The 25,960-nt window shown below is 40.3% G+C and overlaps 1 protein-coding gene and 1 pseudogene across 2 annotated transcripts in view; one reads left to right on the forward strand and one right to left on the reverse strand.

The window, feature by feature from the left end:
* Positions 1-25,960, reverse strand: part of lamb1a (laminin, beta 1a) — a 36,963-nt gene that overhangs the window by 10,204 nt on the left and 799 nt on the right. Inside the window, exons 2-23 of one of the 2 annotated variants that reach the window (XM_067493449.1) lie at positions 25,708-25,919; positions 24,059-24,197; positions 23,543-23,616; positions 20,917-21,105; positions 20,659-20,722; positions 20,383-20,585; positions 19,942-20,062; positions 19,552-19,740; positions 18,687-18,863; positions 18,149-18,261; positions 17,647-17,726; positions 9,495-9,630; positions 8,823-8,981; positions 8,041-8,168; positions 6,393-6,513; positions 5,456-5,657; positions 4,429-4,572; positions 3,898-4,129; positions 3,604-3,767; positions 2,774-2,998; positions 2,253-2,470; positions 1,988-2,084 (exon numbers count right to left, since the gene is read on the reverse strand). In XM_067493449.1, coding sequence (XP_067349550.1) covers positions 1,988-2,084; positions 2,253-2,470; positions 2,774-2,998; positions 3,604-3,767; positions 3,898-4,129; positions 4,429-4,572; positions 5,456-5,657; positions 6,393-6,513; positions 8,041-8,168; positions 8,823-8,981; positions 9,495-9,630; positions 17,647-17,726; positions 18,149-18,261; positions 18,687-18,863; positions 19,552-19,740; positions 19,942-20,062; positions 20,383-20,585; positions 20,659-20,722; positions 20,917-21,105; positions 23,543-23,616; positions 24,059-24,197; positions 25,708-25,919 — 3,387 coding nt within the window. The remainder of the gene's footprint in view (positions 1-1,987; positions 2,085-2,252; positions 2,471-2,773; positions 2,999-3,603; positions 3,768-3,897; positions 4,130-4,428; positions 4,573-5,455; positions 5,658-6,392; positions 6,514-8,040; positions 8,169-8,822; positions 8,982-9,494; positions 9,631-17,646; positions 17,727-18,148; positions 18,262-18,686; positions 18,864-19,551; positions 19,741-19,941; positions 20,063-20,382; positions 20,586-20,658; positions 20,723-20,916; positions 21,106-23,542; positions 23,617-24,058; positions 24,198-25,707; positions 25,920-25,960) is intronic. The other variant, XM_067493450.1, reaches the window with a different exon arrangement.
* Positions 10,339-11,931, forward strand: LOC137108626 (uncharacterized; annotated as a pseudogene).

A 25,960-nucleotide genomic window follows, 5' to 3' on the forward strand; every position in this document is an offset into this window, starting at 1 on the left:
TCTATCTTTAGAAACAGGCTATGTAACACAGGCCTTTAAGGTATCTGTAATTAAACCACTACTTAAAAAAACCCAGGCGTTTTAGCCAATTACAGACCAATATCTAATCTCCCCTTTATTTCTAAAATCCTTGAAGAAGTAGTTGCAAAACAATTATGTGACCACATTTACAGGAATAATTTGTATGAAGACTTTCAGTCAGGATTTAGAGTTTATCATAGTACAGAAACAGCACTGGTAAAAGTCACCAACGATCTTCTCATGGCCTCAGATAATGGGCTCGTCTCTATACTTGTTCTGTTAGATCTTAGTGCCACATTCGATACCATTGATCACAACATTTTATTACAGAGACTGGAATATGAAATTGGGATTAAAGGAACTGCACTAGGTTGGTCTAAATCGTATCTATCTGATAGACTTCAATTTGTTCATGTTAATGATGAATCCAAAGGTTAGCTATGGAGTTCCACAAGGTTCTGTGTTAGGACCAATACTTTTTACTTTATATATGTCACCTTTAGGCAACATTATTAGACAACACTCCCTAAATTTCCATTGCTATGCTGATGATACCCAGCTATATCTATGTATGGAACCAGATGAAAAAAAATCAGTTAATCAAGCTTGCCTACAAGACATAAAGGCCTGGATGTCCAACAATGTTTTACTTCTAAACTCAGACAAAACTGAAGTCTTAGTATTTGGGCCTAAAAATTTCAGAAACATGATGTCCCACCATATTGTTACTCTAGATGGCATAAGTCTGGCCTCCAGTACTACTGCAAGGAACCTTGGAGTTATTTTTGACCAGGATTTGTCCTTTACGTCACATATAAGAGAGAACAGCCTTCTTTCACCTAAAGAATATTCACATTAAATTTAGAATACAATTTAAAACCCTGCTTCTTACATATAAAGCTCTGAATGGTCAGACTCCATCATATATAGAAGACCTCCTATATGCTCATCTACATATCCTCCCAGTGGACCACTTCCATCTCAGAATTCAGGCCTACTTGTGGTTCCCAGAATTTCCAAAGGTAGAACGGGAGGCAGAGCCTTTGCTATCAAGCTCCTCTCCTGTGGTACCAGCTCCCAGTTCAGATTCAGGAAGCAGACAGCCTCTCTATTAAGTCTAGGCTTAAAACCGTCCTCTTTGATGCTATAGGCTTAGACTGCTGGGGGACCCACCCCCCAATGCACTGAGCTCCTTTCCTCCTCTTGTCCCTCTCTCCTCTCTTTCACCCAACAATTGTCACCACTGTATGACATTAATTAACAGCATGGTTCTGCTGGAGGTTTCTTCCGTAAAAGGGAGTTTTTCCTCTCCACTGTTGCCTAGGGCTTGCTCAAGGAGGGATTGTTGGCTTCTCTTTATACATCTTTATAGTCTTAACTTTATTCTGTAAAGTTACTTGAGATGACTTTGTTGAGATCTTGTGCAATATAGAAATAAAGTTGAATGGAATATTCATAGTCTACATTCATTTCCTCTTCTGTCAACTTTTCTCTCCGTATTTACCACTTCTTTTTTCTGTTAGTTTGTCATTCACTCTTTTCATATATTTTTTTCTTTTCCTCCTTTCTCCATCCTCCCCTGTACCTTCCACTAACCCCTATCCTCTGGCCTCCAGCTGTGCTTCACAGTAACAAAGCCTTTTTGTAGGTTTCAGAGATATTTGGAGGTTCAGACCGATTTCTCATTTTGTCTTCATGGTGACAAGACCACTGAGTCTCCGAGAACATCTGGATTTAATTTGAGTCACAGCAGGTGCAGCAGAACATGCTGGGAGCCACAACATGCCCAGGACTCTGTTTTTTTCTCTTAGGTAAACTCCAGCGTCCCTGAACTATGAAATCCTAAACTGGACTTTGATCTAATATCTAGACTCTGATCTGGACTGTATTTACACTTATTTCTCAAGTTTCAGTAAAAAGCTGATGTTGAATTGATAGAGATCCTGGTTTCCTGTTGTAAATTTACCGTGACATTTGACCTCTGGGTCTCCCCAGAACAGCTCTCTACACTCGCTGCACGTTCTTCCTCCAAAGCCGGGCTGACACGAGCACTGACCGCTGATCTGTGGATAAAACAAACCCAATACATTTAGAACTTCTTTTAGTACATTTTGGGCTTTCAGCATCTCACAGTTTGGTCATAAAGTTTTGAAAATTATTTTCTTTAGCTTCTTTACTCAGTGGTTTTTAATTAACATTAGAACAGATAATGAAAAAGTTTTGCTCCTTACCTCATTGCAGGATGTTCCATATGAGTGTTTGGCGTTGCAGTTGCAGACCTCACAGCCACGACCACTCCCCATGTTCCAGGTGTCAGATGCGCAGCGGTCACAGTGTTGACCAATCACATTTGGGAGGCAGTGACACTGACCGCTACTGCGGTCGCAGTGGCAGTCTCCAGAGGATGGACAGCTGGATGGATCACTGCCCAGCTGATTACAGACACACTCTGTGGACATTATGAATTCATCAAGATTAAAATTGACAAAAATAATTTTATCATTTTACTGTGTGATCTTTAATCTTCACCTCCACGTACCATCGTTATTATAGCATGAATTTAAATGTTATTGTTAAAATAAAGATTTGGTCAATAATTTAATCAAGGTTTTACATTTATTCCAGCATTTTTCATCACTGGGGATTTATTTCTCACGACAAAACTTACTGGTCTGTGATCCACTCAGATCACATATTACTCTACTACAAAAAGGTAGCTGCCCAGTAATCCCAATATACCCAGTGCACTCACTCCTGCAGTCCCTCAGCAGGGCATTGCCATAGTAACCCAGTTTGCAGTGCTGGCAGCTGGGGCCCTCGCTGTGGTACAGGCAGTGCAGACACTCTCCAGTTTGGGCGTTACAAGACTCCGGGTCCAACATGTCGATGTTATTGTTGCAATGACAGGGCTGACACTGCCCCCCCACCTCTTTAGGGTTTCCATAGTAACCAGGTGAGCACTCGTCACATCGAACACCTGGACGGGTGAGAAGACAGAGCCACATTTGGTATTAGTTTCCTCAGCTGACAGTTTCTTCATTGATACAGTTGGTAAAATGGTCTGCACTTATGTGGCGCTTCTTTACCTATTGGCACTCAAAGCCCTTTACATTGCTTCTTATTTACCCATTCACACTCACAATCACACACACACCCATGGGGGAGCTGCTATGCAGCTAGCCAATGCTCACCGGGAGCAACTAAGTGGAGGTTCGGTGTCTTGCTCAAGTGGAAAGAAAGTGTTGATTGATGTGTTTCAGCAGCTGTTTTCCTGCTCTAATAACAGAGCTACAGTCTATTCACATCAAACTCAATTAATAGAGTTTCTTGTTTTCTAATTAAAACCTGACAAGTTTGTGTAACTGAGAGCTGAGAACCATAATTTACTCCAGAGGGAAATCACTTCCTTGGCTCAGTGTTCTACTGCATTAAATCTGCTTCCTGTTATTCAGCTATTTCTGCTTGAAAACCAATTCTGACACTACTAAAGTTTCTTGCCCCAGTGCTAGTAAAGTTTTTTAACTCAGTGTTAAAAAAAAGTTTTAACTTGTTTTCTTGCACTAGTGTTAATAAAGTTTTTACCTCTGTATCCCATGTTACAGACACATCTGGCATGCTGGAAGTTGTCCCCACGGTAACAACTTTGTGCAAACTGCCGCAGGCTGCCGGGGCCGTCAGGACACATGCAGGGTCGGCAGTGGTCACCTGACCCCAACACTGGGTCTCCATAGTAACCATCTAAACACCTGAACACAAGTGAGAATACAAAGAAATCCAATCTGCAGGTAACGTGACCACCTGAATCATCAGGTTTTGAAACCTACATTATCCATAGCCACATAATCTGTCACAGGTGTGACTAACTGTTTGCTGTACCTGTCGCAGGTGTGTCCATTGGTGTGGTCCCTGCATTCCATGCAGCGACCGGTACGGGGGTCACAGTGGTCAGCGTGTCCATTGCAGGCACAGGGGCGGCAGGTGGGGAAGCCCCAGTGACCGGGCAGGCAGCGCTCACACTGACGCCCAAAAGCTCCCGACACACACACACACTGACCGGTGAGCTGATCACAGAACGGATTCTGGGAACCCTGAGGGTCGCACACACACGCTGCAAAAACACAAAGAAGAAATTAAATAAATTGTTCATCCAGAACCTGCAGAAATCCTGTAAGTACAGGTCTCTCTCACACACACACACACACACACACACACACACACACAGAAGCAGTGTAAAGCGCTTTGAGTGCCAATAGGTAGAAAAGCGCTATATTAGTGGAGACCATTTACCATTTACACACAGACACACACACACGCTGTGTTAACTTCTTAATACTGCACTGTTCATTATTATTGGTCTGTTGCTATTTACTGATTCATTGATTTATTGGTGATCAATCAGCTTCTGACCTTTGCAGCCACTAGGTCCAAACTGAAATGTAGCTGGAGCACATCTGTCGCAGTTTCTGCCAACCACATTATGACGACACTGACACTGACCCCCGCTGGGATCACACACCGTGCTGAGGGAGCCCTGAGGGTCACACTGGCATTCTGCAAAATGAAAACCGATAGAGTCAACTCGTCAGAAAACTGACAACCTCTGTTGTTTCAGAAATGTTGAGACAAAACAAATTGAAGAGAGAAAAATGTTATTTTAACCAGCTAAACTACAGGCACTGTGAAGAGCAGAGAAACATTTCAAACTGACTAAAAGATGTTTGGTTGAAGATCTCATCCTGTTATCTATCTGACAACAGAGGACTCATGTCCAGGCAGGACACAGAGAAACTAATCCATGTTTCATGTCCAGCACATCAGTTGGCTGTAATAATCTATGCTCTGCTCTTTAAATTTACAATACATTATGTAGAGCACGTTGACTTTGACTGTGTGAATCACACTGAGGTGTATTATTAAAGCCAGAGGGGATTCATCCTCTTCTCATTCCACAGAGGTCACAGTTTAAACTCAGCAAAGATTCAGACTTGCAGGACTTTGTTTTTTTTAATGCATTTTCCATCAATTCTCTGACATCTAGTACAATATTGTAGGGAAACTGGTGAATGTCTCACACTCTCAGTTTGATTATTTACCACTTCAGCAGGTCTGAATTTGGATCCCATTGATTCAGTTTAAAAACACGTTTCATCTTAAATTTCCCCTTAACTTTAAGGTTACTGTGTCTGGTTCAAGAATAACGTCACTTAAATCTCCAGAACTGAAGGTTTTCAGAGCTTAAAAAAGACAAGAGACTTGGGGTTCAGTGTGTTGTCAAATGACCCATGGGCAGTTGGAGCAGAGCATTTGAACTTCTGACCCCGGGATTAGTGAAAGACCTCCTACCTCAAGATCCACAGTTGCCCAATTATTAATACATTTTGTATAGACAGTGTGAGACTATTGGTGTCACCAGGTTTAGGGTGAATTGTAATACCTTTAGCTCCCTGGTGCAACAGGGCAGAGATGCTGAAGATGAAGTTTCTGCAGATGTCTGTCATTGGTGTCTTGACGACAGTCTGGCTGTTCTCCAGACAACGATAACGCTGGAAAGTTTCCCAGCCTCTGTTCCCACTGGAATCTCCTTCCTCTGAGGCTGTGAAGATGTCTAGGTTCTTACAGTGAGGCATCAAGACAATCTGAGAGGTCGAAAACCATGAGAGTGAGTAAAAGTACCGCCTACGTCTCTGGAGGTTGATGTCATGTGCAGTTTGGTAGAGCTACTTATAAATATTGTCTCAGTTTATGTCAGTGTGATTGGGCAATGGGCTCTTTACCAGAATTCATTTTCCTATTACCATCCAGCCCAGTCTCTTTTGCACTGACCTTTGTGCTTCCTTTTGGGGAGTGACAAGTGTAAGTGTTTTTGAAGTACGTGATTCCACTCACTCTCATTACCATAAGTGGTATAGATCCATGGTTTCACTGAAAGTTAGCTCAGGGGTGCCCTCTCACAGTGCTACTGGTGAATTGTAGCACTGCATACGGTATTGTTATTTATATTAGTGTGTTTATTTTAGGACTGAGATGTATAGTGCATCTCAGTCCTAAAGTGAAAATACCAGCAAGAAATGGTATAAGTAGTGGTGGTAAATTGTTGAAGCGCTAAATTGAAGATATAATAAGGAAATGCATGCTTGTTGAGCTAGCTGCTAATGTGTTCCCTGAAGCGAGCCAGCTAAATGCTTCTTTTTTCATTATTCCTCACATCAACAGTAACACAACGCAAAGTGAGAGGAGCAGAGAAGGGTTGCTGAATAGCCAGTTAAGAGTGACATTCATCTTGGCTCAGTTACACAAGGTCACAAACAACACAATATTCATATTCTACATTTGGCTGAACAACTCCTACAATAAGAAAATTGTTTTCTCACCGAATCGATGAGCGTGTACGGAGATTGGACATCACTGAGGGCCGAGTACAGTGGCAGACTGAGCCGAACTGTGTAGTTCAAACTAGTTTCAAAACAAACTGGTCTAGGAAGAACCACGTACCTGAGGAGAGAGAATCCCACATGTTGGAAGGTTTAGTTACCAAAACACTTCGGTTCATGTTCAGGGTTGAAATTTTCAATAGCACCTTGAACACAGAGCTAAGAGGACTAACACACAATCAAGAAACCAGTGGTTTTAAAGTTGTGGCTGATGGTGAATCTCACCATCCAGGTACCATCACCTTTACAATACAGTGCCTTGCAAAATTATGAATACCCCTTGAACCTTTTTACGTTTTGTCACGTTAAAACCACAAATTTAAGTGTATTTTATTGGGATTTTATCTGATAGACCAACACAAAGTGGTATATAATTGTGAAGTGGAAGGAAAATGATAAATAGTTTTCAATATTTTTTACAAATAATTATCTGAAAAGTTTGGTGTGCATTTGTATTCAGCCCCCTTTACTTTGATACCACCAACTACATTTCAGTGAAACCATTTGCCTTCAAAAGTCACCTAATTAGTAAATAGAGTCCACCTGTGTGTAATTTAATCCCAGTATAAATGCAGGTGTTCTGTGAAGCCCTCAGAGTTTCTTAGAGACCATTAGTAAACAAACCGCATTAAAAAGTCCAAGGTTATTAAAAAATATTCTAAGCTTTGAACATCTCACAAAGCACTGTACAATCTATCATCCAAAAATGGAAAGAGTGTGGCAAACTGCAAACCTACCAAGACATCAGCTTCAAGCCGTCCACCTAAATTGACAGTCCGAGCAGGACAAGCATTAATCAAAAAAGCAGCCAAGTGGCCCAAAGTAACTTTTTATGAATACCCCTGTGGAGATCCAAAGCTCAGGTGGGTGAGTCAACTATTAGTTATGCACTCCACAAATCTGGCCTTTTAGTAAGAGTGGCAACAAGAAAACCATTGTTAAAAGAAATACATAAAAAGTCCCCACAAGTGATGTGGGGAACAAAGCAAACATGTGGAAGAAGATGCTCAGGTCAGATGAGACCAATGTTGAACTTTCTGTTCTAAATGCAAAATACTATGTGTAGCTGAAATGTTACACAGCAAATCACCCTGAAATCATCACGCCCAATTTGAAACATGGTGGTGGCAGCATCTTGTTGTGAGGTGCTTTTCTTCAGCAGGGACGGTAAGCTGGTCAGAGTTTATGGGAAGATGGATGGAGCCAAATACAGGGCGATCATAGTAGAAAACCTGTTAGTCTGCAAAAGACTTAAGACTGGAGAGGAGGTTCACCTTCCAGCAAAACTATAACCATAAACATCTAGAGCTACAATGGAATGGTTTAAATCAAACCATATTAATGTGTTAGAATGACCCAGTCAAAGTCCAGACCTAAATCCAATTGAAAATTTTGAAAGCCATTTATCATTTTCCTTCCACTTCACAATTATGTGCCACTTTGTGTTGGTCTATCACATAAAATCCCACTAAAATAAATTTACGTTTGTGGCAAACGACAAAATGTAGAAAATTTCAAGGGCTAGGAATACTTTGCAAGGCACTGTACATTTCCTGTTAAAGATGGACATAGATGGGCTCTAAGTTACCGTGATCCAGGGTGAAGCGAGGTCACTTGGTTGTCGTCGTCAGGGACGGTGTTAATGCAGCGGCTGTCTGCTTTGATTGGTCCAGGTCTCGTCACTGTCATCAGAACCTCCTCCCACTGGTCAGGCAGCTGTAGGACAAATAAACACAACAGACTTTACACTTTAAACATATTCCCTGTTAACCTTTTTCTCTACTTCTTACATTCTATTACAGTAAATGTGAAGTTGAAAACATGTTGAATCTGATCACATGTTCTACAGTTATATCACTGGTTAGAACTGTATAACAAACAAGTGTTTTTATTTATTTAATTATTTTTGTCCTTTTCGGCTTATCCCTTGAGTTCAGGGTCACCACAGCTAATCATTGTCCGCATGTTGATTTCACCAAACTTTTATGCCGGATGCCCTTCCCTCCCCAATTTCAAATGCACAGCTGGGGAATTTCAGTATGAATAAATGGGGGAGGGGATAATGAACTCTCGTGTGAAGAGAGAGAGACCTCTTTATTTACTATAAAAATATGAAAGTTTTATTGTAGAATGAAGTTAATTTCTTCTAAAATCAGACAGATGTGAATAAAATGTCAGAACTAAAATTTCTGCTTTCTACCAGAGAAGACTGAGAACCTGTCAGGCAGACAGACAGATCTCCATTATTTTGAGGAGCACAGCTTACTAAAAAATATGTTTATCTGTGAGTTTAAGCAGTAGCATGTATTTTCTAGTTACACATCAGAATATGTCTGAGAGCGACAGGAGCATTCGTGGACTGTGTCGTACCTGAGGCTCATAGCGGATGAGGATATCATACTCTATGGAATGAGGGATGTTGTCCACTGAGAATTCCAGAAAGGCCCCTTCTGGGACATTGACCAGGCCGATTCCTGTCCAGGTAGGACTGCGGTCCTGAGGGTGGGGCCTCGGAACTACCATCACTCCCTAAAGAGACACAAAACCTGAAAATAACCTTTGACCTGCTCACATGTAGTATTGTTCTTCCTTATTTTGTTTAACATGTTAAAAACCATCATCTTAACTGCTGCAACTGAACAGGATTCAAACCAGGGACCTTGAGGCGGCAGCACTAATCATTCCAACAGAGTGCTACCCCACATAAGAACCAAACTAAAACCATTTTCACTGAGAAGAAAAAAGGCCGGATTGTTTTGTAGCAGCACATTTTGTGCTCAATTGATGAATAAAACCAGGTCATTTCAAAACTGAAAACAAGTTGGTGTCAACAGTACAGACATTCTATAACACATTGTTGTGTATTTTGGATAATTTACACAGCAAAATTAAAATAGGTGTGGACGAAATGGGAAATAATTTAAAATACTGACAACTCCAAACATGCTGAACAAGTCATCAAATGTATAAAGTTTTTTATCCAGGAATGTTTAACTTTTGGAAAGTGTCAAAAATATTATATTGAAACTTAAAGTGACTCACGGGTCCAAACTTGGCATCCTCGGCCTCGTACGTGTAGTGATCCAGAGCAATGAAGTAGAAACCAGACTCGACCTGATCACAGCGACGACCAAACATGTGATCTCTGCAGATGCACTGCCCGCTCACCTGATCACACCTGCAAGATCACAGGAGGTGGAAAATTAAAAAGAGTACAGGAAGAAAAAAAAACTATGTGAGTAAACTTAATTTGAGGACTTTTATTCAGTGGAGATTTGGTTAAAATTAAACTCCTGCCAGGAATTTTTTATTTAACTACTTTAAAGGTCCTGTGGGCCACACAGATAACAGTCTAGTGAACATTTCAGGCCAACTTTGAGCTTTACATGAATATGAGGAACCAGGGATTGAACCATTGACCCTTTGGTTGTGGGACAACCTGCTCTACCTACTGCAGCACAGCCTCCACATGACAGAAAATGCAACCCCAATGCCAAATAGGTAAATAATAAAAACAAAATGCAATAATTTTCAAATCTCATCTCATTTATTCACAATAGAACAAACAACAAATCAGATGTTGAGACGGACATTTTACCATTTCATGGAAAATATTAGCTCATTTTGAAATTGATGGCAGCAACACATCTCAAAAAAGTTGGAACAGGGGGATGTTTACCGTTGTGTAGCATCCCCCTCTTTTTTTTAGGAGAGGAATGTTGTCCCATTCTTGTCTGATGCAGGATTCTAGATGCTCAACATTCCTGGGCCTTTGTTGCTGGAATTTATATTTTATGATTAGCCAAATGTTTTCTACTGGTGAAAGGCTGGAACTGTAGGCCAGTATAGCACCTACACTCTTCTCCTGTGAAGCCATGCTGTTGTGATGGATGCAGTATGTGGTTTATCATTGTCTTTCTGAAATATGCAAGCCCTTCCCTGAAAGAGACACTGTCTGGAAGGGAGCATGTGTTGCTCTAAAACCTCTATGTACTTTTTAGCATTGAAGGTGCCTTTCCAGATTTGTAAGCTGCCCACGTGATAGGCACTAATGCACCCCCATATCATCAGATATGCAGGATTTTGAACTGTACCCTGAAAACGGGGTGGATCGTCCCTTTCCTCTTTACTCCACAGGATACTGCGTTCATGGTTTATTTAGATTCATCTGACCACAGAACAGTTTTCCCAATTTTTCCTTTAAATGAGCTTCTGCTCAGAGAACACGGTGGCATTTTTTTTTTCTTTGGGCCCTCTAGATTTGAGCTTAAACAGGGTAACTGGACTCGTGCTGCAAGGGTATTGTGTCACTTCCTGTTTCTGCACACTCTTGAGTTTCTACCGAAGGACTGTTTACTGATTGATTGCAGCTCTTATTTTACTTAAATAAGTGATTTCTTCATACAAGAATTAATACTTGAGTCGTAACATATGCTTGTATTACACAAGCACTTGCTCTTTTAAAACATAACTAGCTAACGTTTACTACTTCCACACTTTATCTATTTTAGCTTCGCTAGCTTAGCACTTATCTGTTAACAATGGCTTGTCTGTCTCCCTCTGTCTCTCTCTGTCTCACTTGCTCTGTGTGTCTCATGTTAAATTTTTCCTCTGCCTCCTTAGGTGATAATGGAATATGTAAGTGTAAGGTTTTTGCAGCTTTGGAGGCGAGACTCACGGAAATGGAAGCGCAGCTCCGCACCATGGAAAATAATCCAGGTAGTCAGGACCCAGTAGCTGGTGCGGGCAAAAATAGCCTAGTCCGTTAGTTGTCCCCCGGTAGTTCCCGAGCAGCGGGGAAGCCAGTCCGGCTGGGTGATGGTTTGTAAAAGATCTAATGCTAAAAAGACGCCTAAGGTTCACCACCAGTCGGTTCACATTTCTAATCAATTTTCCCCACTCAGCGAAGCACCCGCTGAGAAACCAAGTCTGGTAATTGGCAGCTCCATAGTCAGAAACGTGAAGTTAGAGACTCCAGCGGCCATAGTCAAATGCCTCCCTGGGGCCAGAGCAGGCGATGTTGAATCATATTTGAAGCTCCTGGCTAAAGATAAACGTAAATACAGTAAGATTATTATTCACGTGGGAGTTAATGATGCCCAATTAAGCAAATCGGAGGTCAATAAAATGAATGTTGAATCGAAACTTTGCCAAAACAATGTCGGACTCCATAGTTTTCTCTGGACCCCTGCCAAATCTGAACAGTGACGACATGCAACTGCTGGCTGTCTAGGTGGTGCCCAGCAAATGATGTGGGCTACCTAGACAATTGGAAATGATTTGGGGGAAAACCTAGGCTGATTAGGAGAGATAGCATCCATCCTACTTTAGATGGTTCAGCTGTCTTATCCAGAAATATGGCTGGTTTTATTAGACAACCAAAAGTATGACAATACAGAGTTGAGCCTAGGATGCAGAGACCCACTCCTACACGCCTCTCTGCAGTATCCTTACAACCGTCACCCGCCACCACAACTCCCACATACCTATAGAGACTGTGTCTGTTCCCCGACCAACTAAATTAAATAAACTAAAAACGACAATAGGAGGAGTTAATAAAAGGTAACCTTATAAAAGTTAAGAATACTCCTCTTACAGAACAAAACCCCAAAACTATTAAATGTGGATTATAAATATCAGATCTCTCTCCTCTAAATTTCTTTTAGTAAATGACTTAAAAGACGATCATCAATTCGATTTACTTTGTCTTACTGAAACTTGGTTGCAGCAGGAAGAATATGTCAGTCTAAATGAGTCAACCCTCCCAAGTCATATTAATTATGTTCCTAGAAGCACAGGCCGAGGTGGAGGAGTAGCAGCAATCTTCCACTCAAGCTAACAAATAAACCCTAGACCTAAACATAGTTATAACTCATTTGAGAGCTTTACTCTTAGCCTTTCACACCCAAACTGGAAAACTCAAAAACCACTATTATTTGTTATCGTGTACAGTCCTCCAGTCCCTTATTCAGAGTTTTTGATTGCATTTTCTGATTTTTTATCTGATTTAGTGCTTAGTAAAGATATAGAAATTATAGCAGGTGACTAACATTCATGTTAACATTCATGTCATTCATAGATGCTGACAGTAACTGCCTGAGCACTGCGTTTAATTCATTATAATATTCAATAGTTTTTTCCCAAAATTTAATAAACCCACTCACTGTTTTAGTCACACCTTAGACCTTGTCCTTACGTATGGAATTGAAGCGGATAATTTTACAATATTTCGTCACAACTTTCTTCTGTCTGACCATTTACTAATAAAATTTGAATTTACAATAACGGATAATACAGCATTTAGGGAAAAATTCGACTATAGCAGGTGCTTAAGTGAAAAAGCTGTCAACAAATTTAAAGAAATGATTCTTTCATCATTTGCTTCACCATGTCAATACAATGGAAAGTAGCCACCTTAATGTTAGTCCTGCACAAGTTGATTATCTTGCTGACAATTCTGCAGCTTCACTTCCTAGTGTTGACCCACTAAAAAGGAAGGCAGTAAACCAGAAGAGACGATCTCCATGGTATAGTTCACAAGCTCCCAACTTAAAACAAGCAACACGAACGTAAGAAAGAAAGTGGCGTTCCAGAAAGTTAGAGTCTCATTTAGTCTGGAAAAATAGTTTAAAAATGTACAAAAAAGCTCTCAGTGATGCCAGAACAGCATATTATTCATCATTAATAGAAGAAAACAAGAACAACCCCCGCTTTCTGTTCAGCACTATAGCTAGGCTGACTAAGAGCCATAGTTCTGTTGAGCCTATTATTCCCTTAACTTTGAGCAGCAATGACTTCATGACTTTCTTTATGAATAAAATTGTAGCTATTAGAGAAAGAATTCACCAGATCCTGCCCCGAAAATATTACATCCTCATGATGTATAGATCCTCATGTACAACAGTGCTAGAATCATCAATAAGACCCCAATCCCTCTTAGACTGCTTTTTCCCATAGATCTCGCTGAGCTAATTTCAGTTATTATCCCATCTAAACCAACAACCTGTCTGCTAGACCCTATTCCAACTAGACTGCTCAAAGAAGCTTTACCCTTAATAGATACGTTCGTATTAGATATCATTAATCTATCTCTAGAAACAGAATATGTACCACAGGCCTATAAGATAGCTGTAATTAAACCACTACTTAAAAAACCCTGTCTTGACCCATGTGTTTTAGCCAATTACAGATCAATATCTTATCTCCCCTTTATTTCTAAAATACTTAAATAAGTAGTTGCAAAACAACTATGTGACCACCTTTACAGGAATAATTTGTATGAAGACTTTCAGTCAGGATTTAGAGTTCATCATCGTACAGAAACAGCACTAGTAAAAGTCACCAAAGTTCTTCTCTTCGCCTCAAATAATGGGCTAGTCTCTATACCTGTTCTGTCAGATCTTAGTGCTGCATATGATACCATTGATCACAACATTTTATTAAAGAGACTAGAACATGAAATTGGGATTAAATCTTAAATCTTATCTATGTGATAGATTTCAATTTGACCAATCCTCCATGCACACAAAGGTTAGCTATGGAGTTCCACAAGGCTGCGTGTTAGGACCAATACTTTTTACTTTATATATGCCTCCTTTAGGCAACATTATTAGAAAACACTCCATAAATTTCCACTGCTATGCTGATGATACCCAGCTATATTTATCTACGGAACCAGATGAAAATAATCAAGCTTCAAGCATGCGTACAAGACATAAATGCCTGGATGTCCCACAATTTTTTACTTGTAAACAAAACTGAAGTCATAGTATTTGGGCCGAAGAATTTCAGAAAGATGATGTCACACCATATTGTTAGATGACATAAGTCTGGCCTACAGTACTACTGCAAGGAACCTTGGAGTTATTTTTGACCAGGATTTTCCCTTTACCTCACATATAAAACAAATGTCCAGAACAGCCTTCTTTCTCCTACAGAACATTGCGAAAATTAGGAGCATCCTGTCTCAATGTGATGCCGAAAAACTGGTCCATGCATTTGTTACCTCCAGGTTGGACTACTGAAATTCCCTACTTTCAGGATGCCCCAGTAACTCCCTAAACAGCCTGCAATTAATCCAAAATGCTGCAGCAAGAGTGCTGACTGGAACTAGCAAGTGTGAGATCATATTTCACCTTCACTAGCTTCTCTCCATTGGCTTCCCTTTAAATCTAGAATAGAATTTTAAACCCTGCTTCTTACATATAAAGCTCTGAATGGTCAGGCTCCATCATATATAGAAGACCTCATAGTTTCATAAAATCCCAGTAGACCACTTTGATCTCAGAATGCAGGCCTACTTGTGGTTCCCAGAATTTCCAAAGGTAGAATGGGAGGTAGAGCCTTTAGCTATCAAGCTCCTCTCCTGTGGAACCAGCTCCCAGTTCAGGTTCGGCAATCAGACACCCTCTCTACTTTTAAGTCTAGGTTTAAAACCTTCCTCTTTGATAAAGCTTATAGTTAGTTATAGTCATGCTGCTATAGGCTTAGACTGCTGGGAGACCCACCCCCCAATGCACTGAGTTACTTTCCTACTCTTGACCCTCTCTCCTCTCCTCTCACCCCACAATTGTCACCACTGTATGACGTTAACTCTGTGTTTTCTCCCATGGTTGTCTTTGTCCTTCTCTATCCCCCTCTCTATGTCCGTTTCTGCAGGTGTAACTGGCTTTGAAGCTGTGTGTCTACCAGCGTGCAGCTATTGGTCCTACCAACCTGCCAGATGTTTTGTTGTTGCTCTTTATTGCTCTTTTCTTTTCTCTCTTCACTTTCCACTCACTCCAACCGGTCTAGGCAGATGGCTATCCACCCTGAACCTGGTTCTGCTGGAGGTTTCTTCCGTTAAATGGAGTTTTTCCTCTCCACTGTTGCCTATGGTTTGCTCCAGGTGGAATTGTTGGGTTCTCTCTATACATCTTTATAGTCTTGACTTTATTCTGTAAGGTTCCTTGAGATGACTTTGTTGTGAGTTGGCGCTATATAAATAAAGTTGAATTGTATTACATTTTTGGATTGTGTTCACATATGGCTTCTTCTTTGCATGATGCAGCTTTAACTAACATTTGTGGATTGCACAGTGAAAAGTGATTACTGGAATTGTTCCTGAGCCTGTGCAGTGATGTTCAGTAGAGAATCATGTCTGTTTTTTAAACGTAGTGCTGCCTGAGGGCCCAACGATCACATGCATCCAGTTCTGACCTTTGGCCTTGTCCCTTGTACAGAGATATTCCTCCTGATTGTCTGAATAATATTATATACTGTAGATGGTGGGATCTTCAAAATTGCAATTTTACATTGAGGAAGATCTTTCAGAAATTGTCCCATAATTTTCTGATGCAGTTAGTCAGAATAGTAAACCTTTGCCCATCTTCACAGTTGAGAGGCTCTGCCACTCTGAAAAGCTCTTTTCATACCCAGTCATGTTACTGACCTGTTGCCAATTAAAATAACTAGTTTTCAAATGCTCCCCCATTTATTTTTGATGTGGGGCAATTACTTTTCCAGCCTTTTGTTGCCCCAGTTCCAACTTTTCTTAGATGTGTTGCTCCCATAAAATTCAAAATGAGCTAATATTTTCAATGAAATTGTAAAATGTCTCAGTTTCAACATCTGATATGTTGTTTATGTTCTATTGTGAAAAAAATATGGGTTGATGAGATTTGCAAATCATTGCATTCTGTTTTTATTTACATTTTCACATCTTCCCAACTTTTTTGAATTGGGGTTGTACAAAAAGGCTCAGAAACCCTTTTAACCTTTTATTTGTTTTTCTGCTGTTAATTTACAGATCAAAACCAACTCATGTAGATCTCAAAGACAACGACAAATAGAGAGGCTAAGTACAAATTAAGCAAGGAGGTGAGCAGAGCTAAATCAGCACATGGTGTGAAAGCGAAACAGCAATTCTCAGTGGCCTCTGTCTGGAAAGGCCTGAAGGCAATCACTTTTTTCATTTTATAGAATACTTATATAATCTGTTGTTCTACTGCTGCTTTATCCAAGTGTCCCACTGAGTGTTTTCACATGTATATGTCAACTTATGACTCTGTTTCCAAAAAGGAAATAAAAAAACGTAAGAAAAGGCTTGGTTTGATAGCATACTATACTTCACATGGGACACCAACTATTTGGTTAATGAAAATTAGAATAAATATATATATATATATATATATATATATATATATATATATATATATATATATATATATATATATATATATATATATATATATATATATATATATATATATATATATATATATATAGTTTCACAATTTACACATGTAGACAAAATTGTTGGTACCCTTCTGTTAAAAAAGAAAAACCCATAATGGTTACCGAAATAACTTAACACTTACAAAAGTATAAAAAAAATAATTTAAATTTAAAATAAAAATAAATTAATAAATTAATTAAAAAAAATAAATAAATCAGACATTGCTGTTGATTTGTGGTTTCGCAAGCATAAAAAATGACAATGGCCTGGACAAAAAAATATGGCACCCTTAACTTAATATTTTGTGGCACAACCTTTTGAGGCAATCACTGCAATCAAGTGATTTCTGTAACTCTCAGAGACTTCTGCACCTGTCAACAGGTATTTACCTTTGTATAGAGTACAAACTCCTCCTTCACTCATCTCTATCTGTAAAGTGGTGGACCCACTTTCTTCATTTCTCAATTTGCAGACCATTTCTAAAACCTAGTTAGGCCAAATGCACTTTCTTCATCTACCCAGGACAAAACTCAAAACAATGGGGAACATAGTGTTGCATCCCATTGTAGTTCTCCATGTCTGTCAAATACTTCACATCCTCATCTGAGCAATGAGTATAGAAAACAAGGGAACTGCAGAAGCTTCACATACTTTCTCATGTCTAAAAGTCAGTTCCGTAGTAGACACCTCAACAGAGCATGAGGTCTGAAAAAAATTCATCAGGTCCTTTTGATGGTTAAAATCTGCATTTACCTTTACAGACAGAGTGTTGTGAGTTGTAGAACACATGCATTTAAGTTCAGTTTCTGGATTGTTACCTTATTTTCAGCAAATAGACATTTTGTTAAACCTGATACTGCCCCCTCGTAGACAATAAGTCTGATGTGCAAGTATCCACGAGCATAACCCCTGGATTTATGTGTATGTGAAAAATAATTCCACCATTAAAAGCTTTCAGGTAGGTGGACGTAAACTTACTGATTGTTGATGGCTCCTCCGAGGTCACAGTCACATGGTCTGCAGCCATCCAAATCGTTGCTGAGTCCCCAGTGTTCAGGCTGCAAACACAGCAGAGACATGTGAGCAGGTCATTTCTGCAAAAAGTTGATTTAAATCTGTCAGAGGACGTGATGAGCAGCAAACACAGTTTCAGGCTCCTTAGTAAAAACTGGTCCAGCTTTAACTCTGCTCTCAGAGTTAAACTCTGTTAAAATCTGTTCCACATGGTTGTGCTGAGAATACAGATATCCTACCTCTTCTGCAGGGTCTGTGGGTCTCCCACAATAATAACAATTTCCTCTTTTGGTATAGGAGATGGACCTTTCATTACCTTTTGCTTTAAATGAAGACAGTAACACTACATGGCAGCACAAAGAGAAGCCCAGCCTCTCAGCAGCAGCAGCCCTGGGGGTGCATTCAGGAACAGCAGCTCATACATGTAGCCTTGAACAATATTAAAGTATTAGCAGTATTTTCTCACCACACACTGGTCACAGTCTTGTCCCGTCACCAGACGTTTACAGAAGCAACTTCCTGTTTCACTGTCGCAGGGATTTCCTCCTGGAAGGGTCCCGACAGGGCTGCAAGTACACACTGCAAAACCACATTAATACACAGAGTAAAAAAAATTAAATAATACACACTGATACACAGTAAAAATAAACAAAAGAATGTTGCAATAACACAATAAGAACAGGATACTAATATACTGTTGATCATTGTTGTGATATTAAAGTACATTTAATGTTAATCATGTCCATTTTCATGCCTTGTGTAGTTGTGTTGCTAGCCTGCTTATATACATAGACCTTTACATGGTTGCCACACACCCACACGCGCCTCTCTCCTGACCCACCAGGAGAAAGAGGATTGGTGATTGGTGGAGAACCTGTCCTACCTCCTAAGCCACAACCCATGTCATGTTATACAACAGCTGCTTTGTCTGTATTAATGTGTCATGTAGATGTTGTTTAAATGTTGGTCTGTTTTTGTGGGTTATGTTGAGCAGGATTTTCTACCTTTGCAACCTTCTGGTTCGTCACTCAGCCCAAAGTGTGCCGGCCTGCAACGCTCACAGCGCTCTCCCTCCACGTTGACTTTGCAGCGACACTGTCCAGAGATCTGACCAAGATGAACGTCAGTAATTCCATCACAAATTCCTCCATTCAGGGAGCCCAAAGGGTCACAGTCACACGCTACAAACACACAACAGAATGAAGTGTTCAGGGTGTGCGGTCAGCTGCAGGAAACAGTCTGAAACTAAGACCTGAGGTCAGAAAAAATCTGGGCACCACAGGAAGTAAACATAAAGGTTTGCTAAATTAAATCAAGTTTATTTCAGGGTTGTGTGAAACACTGGTGGAGCAACACAATTGCATGAAGGAAGCACCCGCAACCCGTGGCCAAACTGGGCCTTTGTCAGATTCACTAACAGATCCAGTCGGAACACGACCACAACAGACAGGGAAGATGAGGACAACAGAACAACACCACTTATCAAACACAATGAAGTTCTTTGTAGAACCACTTCAGAACTAAAGAGATTTTATTTAGGAAACGTCATCATAGTGTTTGAAACTTTAACACCATCACTGACACCAAAACTGTCCATTATTGTGATGCTCTGGTTCGAGGACTGTTATCAATAGTTATATTGATAACTCATATTGCTACAACCCTATACAACATACACATTAATGATTGAAGTCATCAGTAGCTATTAAGTGCCAAAAAGTTGGACGTAAAGATCCTTAGAAGTTAAATTAAAAAATTTTAATTTTACAGGTTGGGTTATGTATATGAATTTTACATCTACAGTATATAATTTACATTTTTCTCATATTATGAACCACTGGTCTCCCCAGTTTCCAGATCAGGACTCACGCTGGCAGATGTTAGGGTCTCTGATGTCTCTCTCTGGATGTTGGTAATAAAATGGTTTACACTGCTCACAGTTGCGTCCGGCTGTGTTGTGCTGACAATCATCACAAACTCCTCCACTGATGTTTCCTGAAGCCACGAACAAGGCCATGTCGAAGTGACACGAGTCCGAGTGCTGGTTACAGTTACATTCTGCACATACCACAGAAGAAGTTGGGATCATAAGAAGAGTTGACAGACCACCTTACAATCACTATGTTAATTCTATTGGCCATCTTATGAGAAGAGCCCAGAAGACAGTAGAAGAGACCACAATAAACCAGTACAGACCAAAGACATCAGGGCAGACCAGTAGAAAGTGGTAAATACCAGTAAAGGAAAGATTGCACTCACTCTTGCAAGCGTTGGTGTTGCGTCCCTCGGCAGGTCTCCAGGGAAGGTCGTGGAAAAAATCTTGACACTGCTCACAGTTCAGACCTTTAGTGTTGTGGTTACACATGCAGTGACCGTGGACCTGCAGACACACAACAGACAAACTGTCACATATACACAATAATAATCAAATATCAACACAACAACAACATATAAATAGATTAATTTCATTAACATTTGTCTTTCGGAACAAACTGAAAAGCATCTCTGTGTTCTGACTAAAACTAACTGTTGATAAAAAAAATAAAGATAAGAAACTTAACCTCAGAGTTGTTAGCAGTTTGTCTTTCTGCAGAAGATCCATCATAGTCCACCTCTACTACCCATGCCCTCCTTGTCCTACCAGCCACCCTTCAGGACTCCCCAAACCACCCTGGTCTACCAGTCCTCCTTAAGACTCACCATGCCCTCTCTGGTCTGACCGGCTCCTTGGATGGGGGCACACTCTGAGGCGTGCCCATAGCAGAAGCAGTTTCCCCGGACCACCATGTCGTAGATGGCATAGTAGTACTTTTCTTTGATCTCCATGCGAGAGTCCAGCAGGTTGTCACCAAGCGTGTGGAGTTTGGTAAACTTGATCCGTAGGTTGGTGATCTTCAACAAGTCTGAACAAAACAAATAAAACAACTGAAAAAACAAATCAACAACTACAGAAGAGATTGCTGTGTGGGGACCTACTCTGGATTCTGGGACTGTAGGGGTCATCAATCCTGAATGCTGGGTCCAGGACTCTAAAAATTACCTAAAAAATAAAAAATATTAAGCAAATGATTGACCTAGTTATATAAGATGACATCAATTTGACATCACAGTGTAATTATAACATTCCTCCTTTATCTGTTCCACATTAACCCATTGGTTACCAGGGTACTCTGAGTTAGACCCCAGAGCTAGTATTCAGATTACTCCAGTCCAGTAACCAAAGTACTGCAGTACCTCTCCCTCAGTGGACGGCTCTATGTCGGAGTAACGTGAGTCACAGATGACGTCGTCAACCTTCTGCATTGGGCCGTGGGAGACAGAGGGAAAGGACGACTCACAGTCGTAGGCAAAGTAACGGTAAACCTGCCAGGTCTTCCCAAAGTCAGCTGATCGTTCGATCACCATGGCAGCAGGACGAAATGTCTGAGGACAGAAAATGTGTTGATGTTCTGCTAATCTCACTGAGAATGAACAGCTCCAATGCCTTTAAATCCATTAATTAGAGCTGGAAAGTACACAAACTCAACACTCAAGTGCTAGTATATGCCTATAAATAAATAAATAAATAAATAACATAACATAACACACAACTCCAATTCCAAAACAATTGAGACGATGTGTTAAACCTTAAAAAAATAATATATAAATATAAATATTTTGAAGATCCCACCATCTACAATATATAATATCATCAAAAGAATCAGAAGGAATCTCTGTGCATAAGGGATTAGGCTGAAGATTAAAACTGGATGCGTGTGATCTCCAGGCCCTCCGGCAGCACTGCATTAAAAATCGGCATGATTCTCTACTGGACATCACTGCATGGGCTCAGGAACACTTACAGAAATCACTGTCTGTGAACACAGTTCACTGTGCAATTAACAAATAATAATAATAGCTTTATTTATATAGCACTTATCAAAATTGGCTGCCAAGATGGCTGCTGCTGACAACAACCTGGTACTTCAGATAGCAAACAAAAATATTTCTAATCAACTGCAGAAAAATAACTATTGATATAGCAACTGGGCAGTCCAAAGCCACCCAGCTGATGCTGCTTTAGCCACACTAAATCTGGATCTGCCACTGTCGTCACTGTCCCTCTCCCAGGCTTTGGGAAATTGGCATGACGCAGAACTCCCCATCTCCCATGCCTTGAGTTCTTGACATCAAGGCCCAGGATCGGCATTCCCCCCGGGTCACCTGCATCAATTCAGGTGGTAGACGCAGCCTTAGTGGCCACTCTCCTCAGCTTCCTCTCTCTCCAACCACCATTAACAGTGGGAGACTCATTTGTCAGGAACATTAGATTTTTCAATGCACCCACTCACTGTTTTCCAGGAGCCATGGTCAAAGCCATTCTTGATAATCTACCTGAACTGTTACACTCTCTTCCATCCTCCATCATTCAGGAGATTGTCCATGTGGGGTCATGTGACACATCCCGTCAATAGGTTGAGCTAACAAAAAGGGATTTTCATGACATGTTCACCTTTCTCAATACCTGTGGCCCTATTCCCACTTTAAATAGGGAATATGGCTTTTCAAGAAAATCGTCAGCCTCCATACTTGGCTCCAGTCTGTTTGCAGGTCTCATGATTTTAGTTATATTGACAATTTTAATCTCTTCTGGGGCAGATCCTCCTTCTTCAGGAGTTATGGGATTTACCCAGACTGGTTGGGAATGCTTACTGCCAATAGTTAGCATGCTGTTTGGTCCACCCCACATGATTGACTACTTTGGTACTTAAAATCTTCATCTTCAGCTTCATCTCTATGTCAGATAACCTTTCCCCCTACTAATTATCCTTCCCATTCTCCTCTATGCAGTTATAAATATTGGTTTCCTACCAATCTAGATCAACTCCTCACTGAGACCAGTCATGATCATTCCAGATTTCCACAGGGAAACATACCTGTCACAAATCTGGGTCCCCATGTTAGCAGCTCCTCCTGCTGTTCATTTCCAGTATTGACCTGCTCACCGGGTCATTTCTAGTGCTCCTCCCCCTCTCACCTTCCAGGCCTCACTTGTTCTGTTTCAGATAATCTTAACGCTAATTTACATAGCTGAAGGCAGTAATAAATGTCAGTTAAAGCTGTATCATGCATAGTAGAAGCCATATGTGAACACAGCCCTGAATAGATCATTTCAATACTGAAAAGTACACAGAGGTTTTAAAGCAACATATGCTCCCATCCAGACCATATTTCAGCAAGACAATGGTAAACCACATGCTGCATCCATCACAACAGCATGGCTTCACAGGAGAAGAGACTGGGTGCTTAACTGGCCTGCCTGCAGTCCAGACCTTTCACCAATATAAAACCGTGGGCACATAATAAAAGAAACAATCTGGCAAAGTCCGAGGACTATTGAGGAACTAGAATCCTGCATCAGACAAGAAACTGGTCTCCTCACTTCCTGATATTTACAGACAGAACAGGATGCTACACAATGGTAATTATCACTCTGTTCCAACTGTTTTAAGCGGTGTTGCTGCCATTCGAAATGATCTAATAGTTTATGTTCTACTCATAATCATTGCACTCTCAATTTATTTACATTTTACACATCACATTTACTCAAACTTGGTGAAAAGGTGAAAATTATGACAAAAAAAAAGAAAAAAAAGAAAAAATTAACTATAAATGAATTAAGCGTAGCTGAGTAAAAGTACAATATTTTCCCCTTAATGTATTGGTGTAAATCGGGCCTAAAATAGAAATACTCCAGTTAAGTACAAATTCAACAAACTTGGACAGTACCCGGGTAGTTATACTTAGTTACCTAGCACCCCCAACTCTTTCCATGTTCTCACCAATGACCCATTCCTGCCTGTACCTGTGTTGAACTCACCTTGAACGTCATGATGAGGTGTGTGAAGTGGAACTCGGCCTCCAGGTTCAGCTGGATGGTCACATTCTCCAGACCTGGAGGCAGCAGACTACAGTTAAAATACCATCAGTAATGTCAACATAAATGGTGCATTCCACTTCAAGTGTATTCAGCCTGATAGTTCCTGAACCATCAGACAGCCTGGCACCCAGAATCGTAGCCCCCCCAGCAAGAACTAGAACTAAAGGCTCGAATGTGGTTTCTGTGATCTAATTGTTGCAATGGAAAGGTCTCTCACTCCATGTCTTTTAGCAGTGCCCCTCCCAACAACTTGAGAGCCACTAATCCTGCAGATGTGATGGCCTTAGGCTTAGTTCAGACCAACTTTAAAGCTGCGATTTAACCACAAAGTTCTTGGTACTTTCTTTCCTATGAGACTACAGTCCAACAACCACCTTTGATTAAAAATTTCTCTAGTGCATTGTAACTTAAGAATTCCAACCTACAAGTCCCCCCACCCCAGTTCCCATTTCTCACCGTTTTCTGACTGCCACCATGTCTTCAGCCTGTTGGGAGCAAATGTGGTGACGACGTTCTCTATACGATGGCTGCTGGTCTGATTTGTAAGTTTGTTGTATGGAGCCACTGAGTCACACACGAAACACTTCTTCTCCTCCTGGTTCATCGGGGAGGGGAGGGGGGGGGAATCAGAAAGAGGGAGGGGGACACAGAGAGTAGGACCAAAGTGTTCTGTGAATTCCTCGGATTCTTTCATGCAGCTCAGTGAAAACATTCTGACCTCAGACGATGGAAGAGGAAATCATCTGAGATTGACTTCCTGGTTTAAATTTATACAGTCCACATGTTTCTACTGTTTATGGTCTTTACTTTGCTTAGTTTCAGTCATCTGTGAACTTGTCTTTTGTCATAATATCTGAAGTGAAATACTTGATTCACCATCTAAAAGACATTGAGTCATGTTGGATTGAAGGAAATTTACAAAGTTTTGAAACAAGCACACAGAACAGAATTTAATGCCTGTTTCACTGGACAAAAATGTGAAAGGATGATGTATTGTGTTTTGCTGATGCTTCCTGTTGCTCTTAATCTTTTCTCTCTCCACTTTCCACTCACCCCAACCGTTGAATGCAAATGGCCACCCACGCTGAGCTTTCTTTTGTTAAATGGAGTTTTTTCTTTCCTTAATGCTGCGTAAGGGGAAGTTGTTGGTTTTCTCTATAAATCAGTGGCATCTTGACTTCATTATGTAAAGTGCCAAGATAACTTTTATTACTATTACTTTATTACTATTACTATTTTTATATACTATTACTTTTATTACTATTATAAATTTTATAACTTTTATTTATATAGCACCAAATGAACCAAAAACATTAATAAAGCAAAGTCAATGTAAGCAGAAAAAAATGAATTCTAATTATTTTAGTGTTAAAGAAAGAGAAATTTAATGACTCTTCTTTCCTCAGACAAAATGCTAATTATCATCATTACCTCCTAAACTTCATCAGCTCATCAAATTCCTTTTCACTTATGACCCATATGTGTGGTATTAAAACTTAAACTGTGTGTGTGGTTTATCCATAGAACAAAGCCACAGGACCAGCATCACTAACCATGCTCAGTCTGACCTTTAAAGTTGTCTGTGGAACATCTGGACAAACATCTGTCTGCTGCTGAACCCAGTGTCTCCTTATAGGGTCACATTCAGACACCATACACTGCAATCTGATGCACACACTGTGTCCAATCAGAGTGCAGCAGAAAACACTGCATCCAATCAGAGTGCAGCAAAGTGAAAGATTTTTTCTTACTGATTAAACTAAAAGTTTTTATGAAAATTTAATTGTCATTATAAAGAACACTGGTATTGGTATAGTATACATTATAGTATATCGTATATAATTGCAATCTGGCTGGTGAGTGCAAAGTCAAACACCTGAAGAATACAATAGTACTACTATTACAAAAAATCATGGTATAATTAAAATCTTAGTAGGTCAAATGATTAGGGTTAACCCCTAATGACCCTTAACAAAAAAATAATAATAATGATCAAACAAACAAAAAAAAATTGTACACCTTGGTAAATTTACCAAGATTTTCACCACAGAAAGTAAGCATTAACTCAGGTGTCCACTCCACCTGTAGGTTTTGTTCTTATTTACCTGCAGATGGCTGACTATGCAGAATGGTTCGGGGTAGCTCTGACCACAAGTGGAGGTGGATGACAGCTGGTGGGCTCGCCCAATCAGAAGGTCTCCTGTTGCAGGGTAACAGCTGCCCTCAGTGCAGACATCTACAAGCTCCGGTAGGATGATGTTATTCAGGGCCCCACCCTCCGAGGCCCAATCCTGAGCACAGGTAAACGCCTGTAGTGCTAAAAGCAGAGGCTTTTCTTGTGGAGGTCTGTAAAATTAC

This window comes from Channa argus, chromosome 23 (genome assembly GCF_033026475.1).
Source record: "Channa argus isolate prfri chromosome 23, Channa argus male v1.0, whole genome shotgun sequence".
NCBI classification, from domain to species: Eukaryota; Metazoa; Chordata; class Actinopteri; order Anabantiformes; family Channidae; genus Channa; species Channa argus.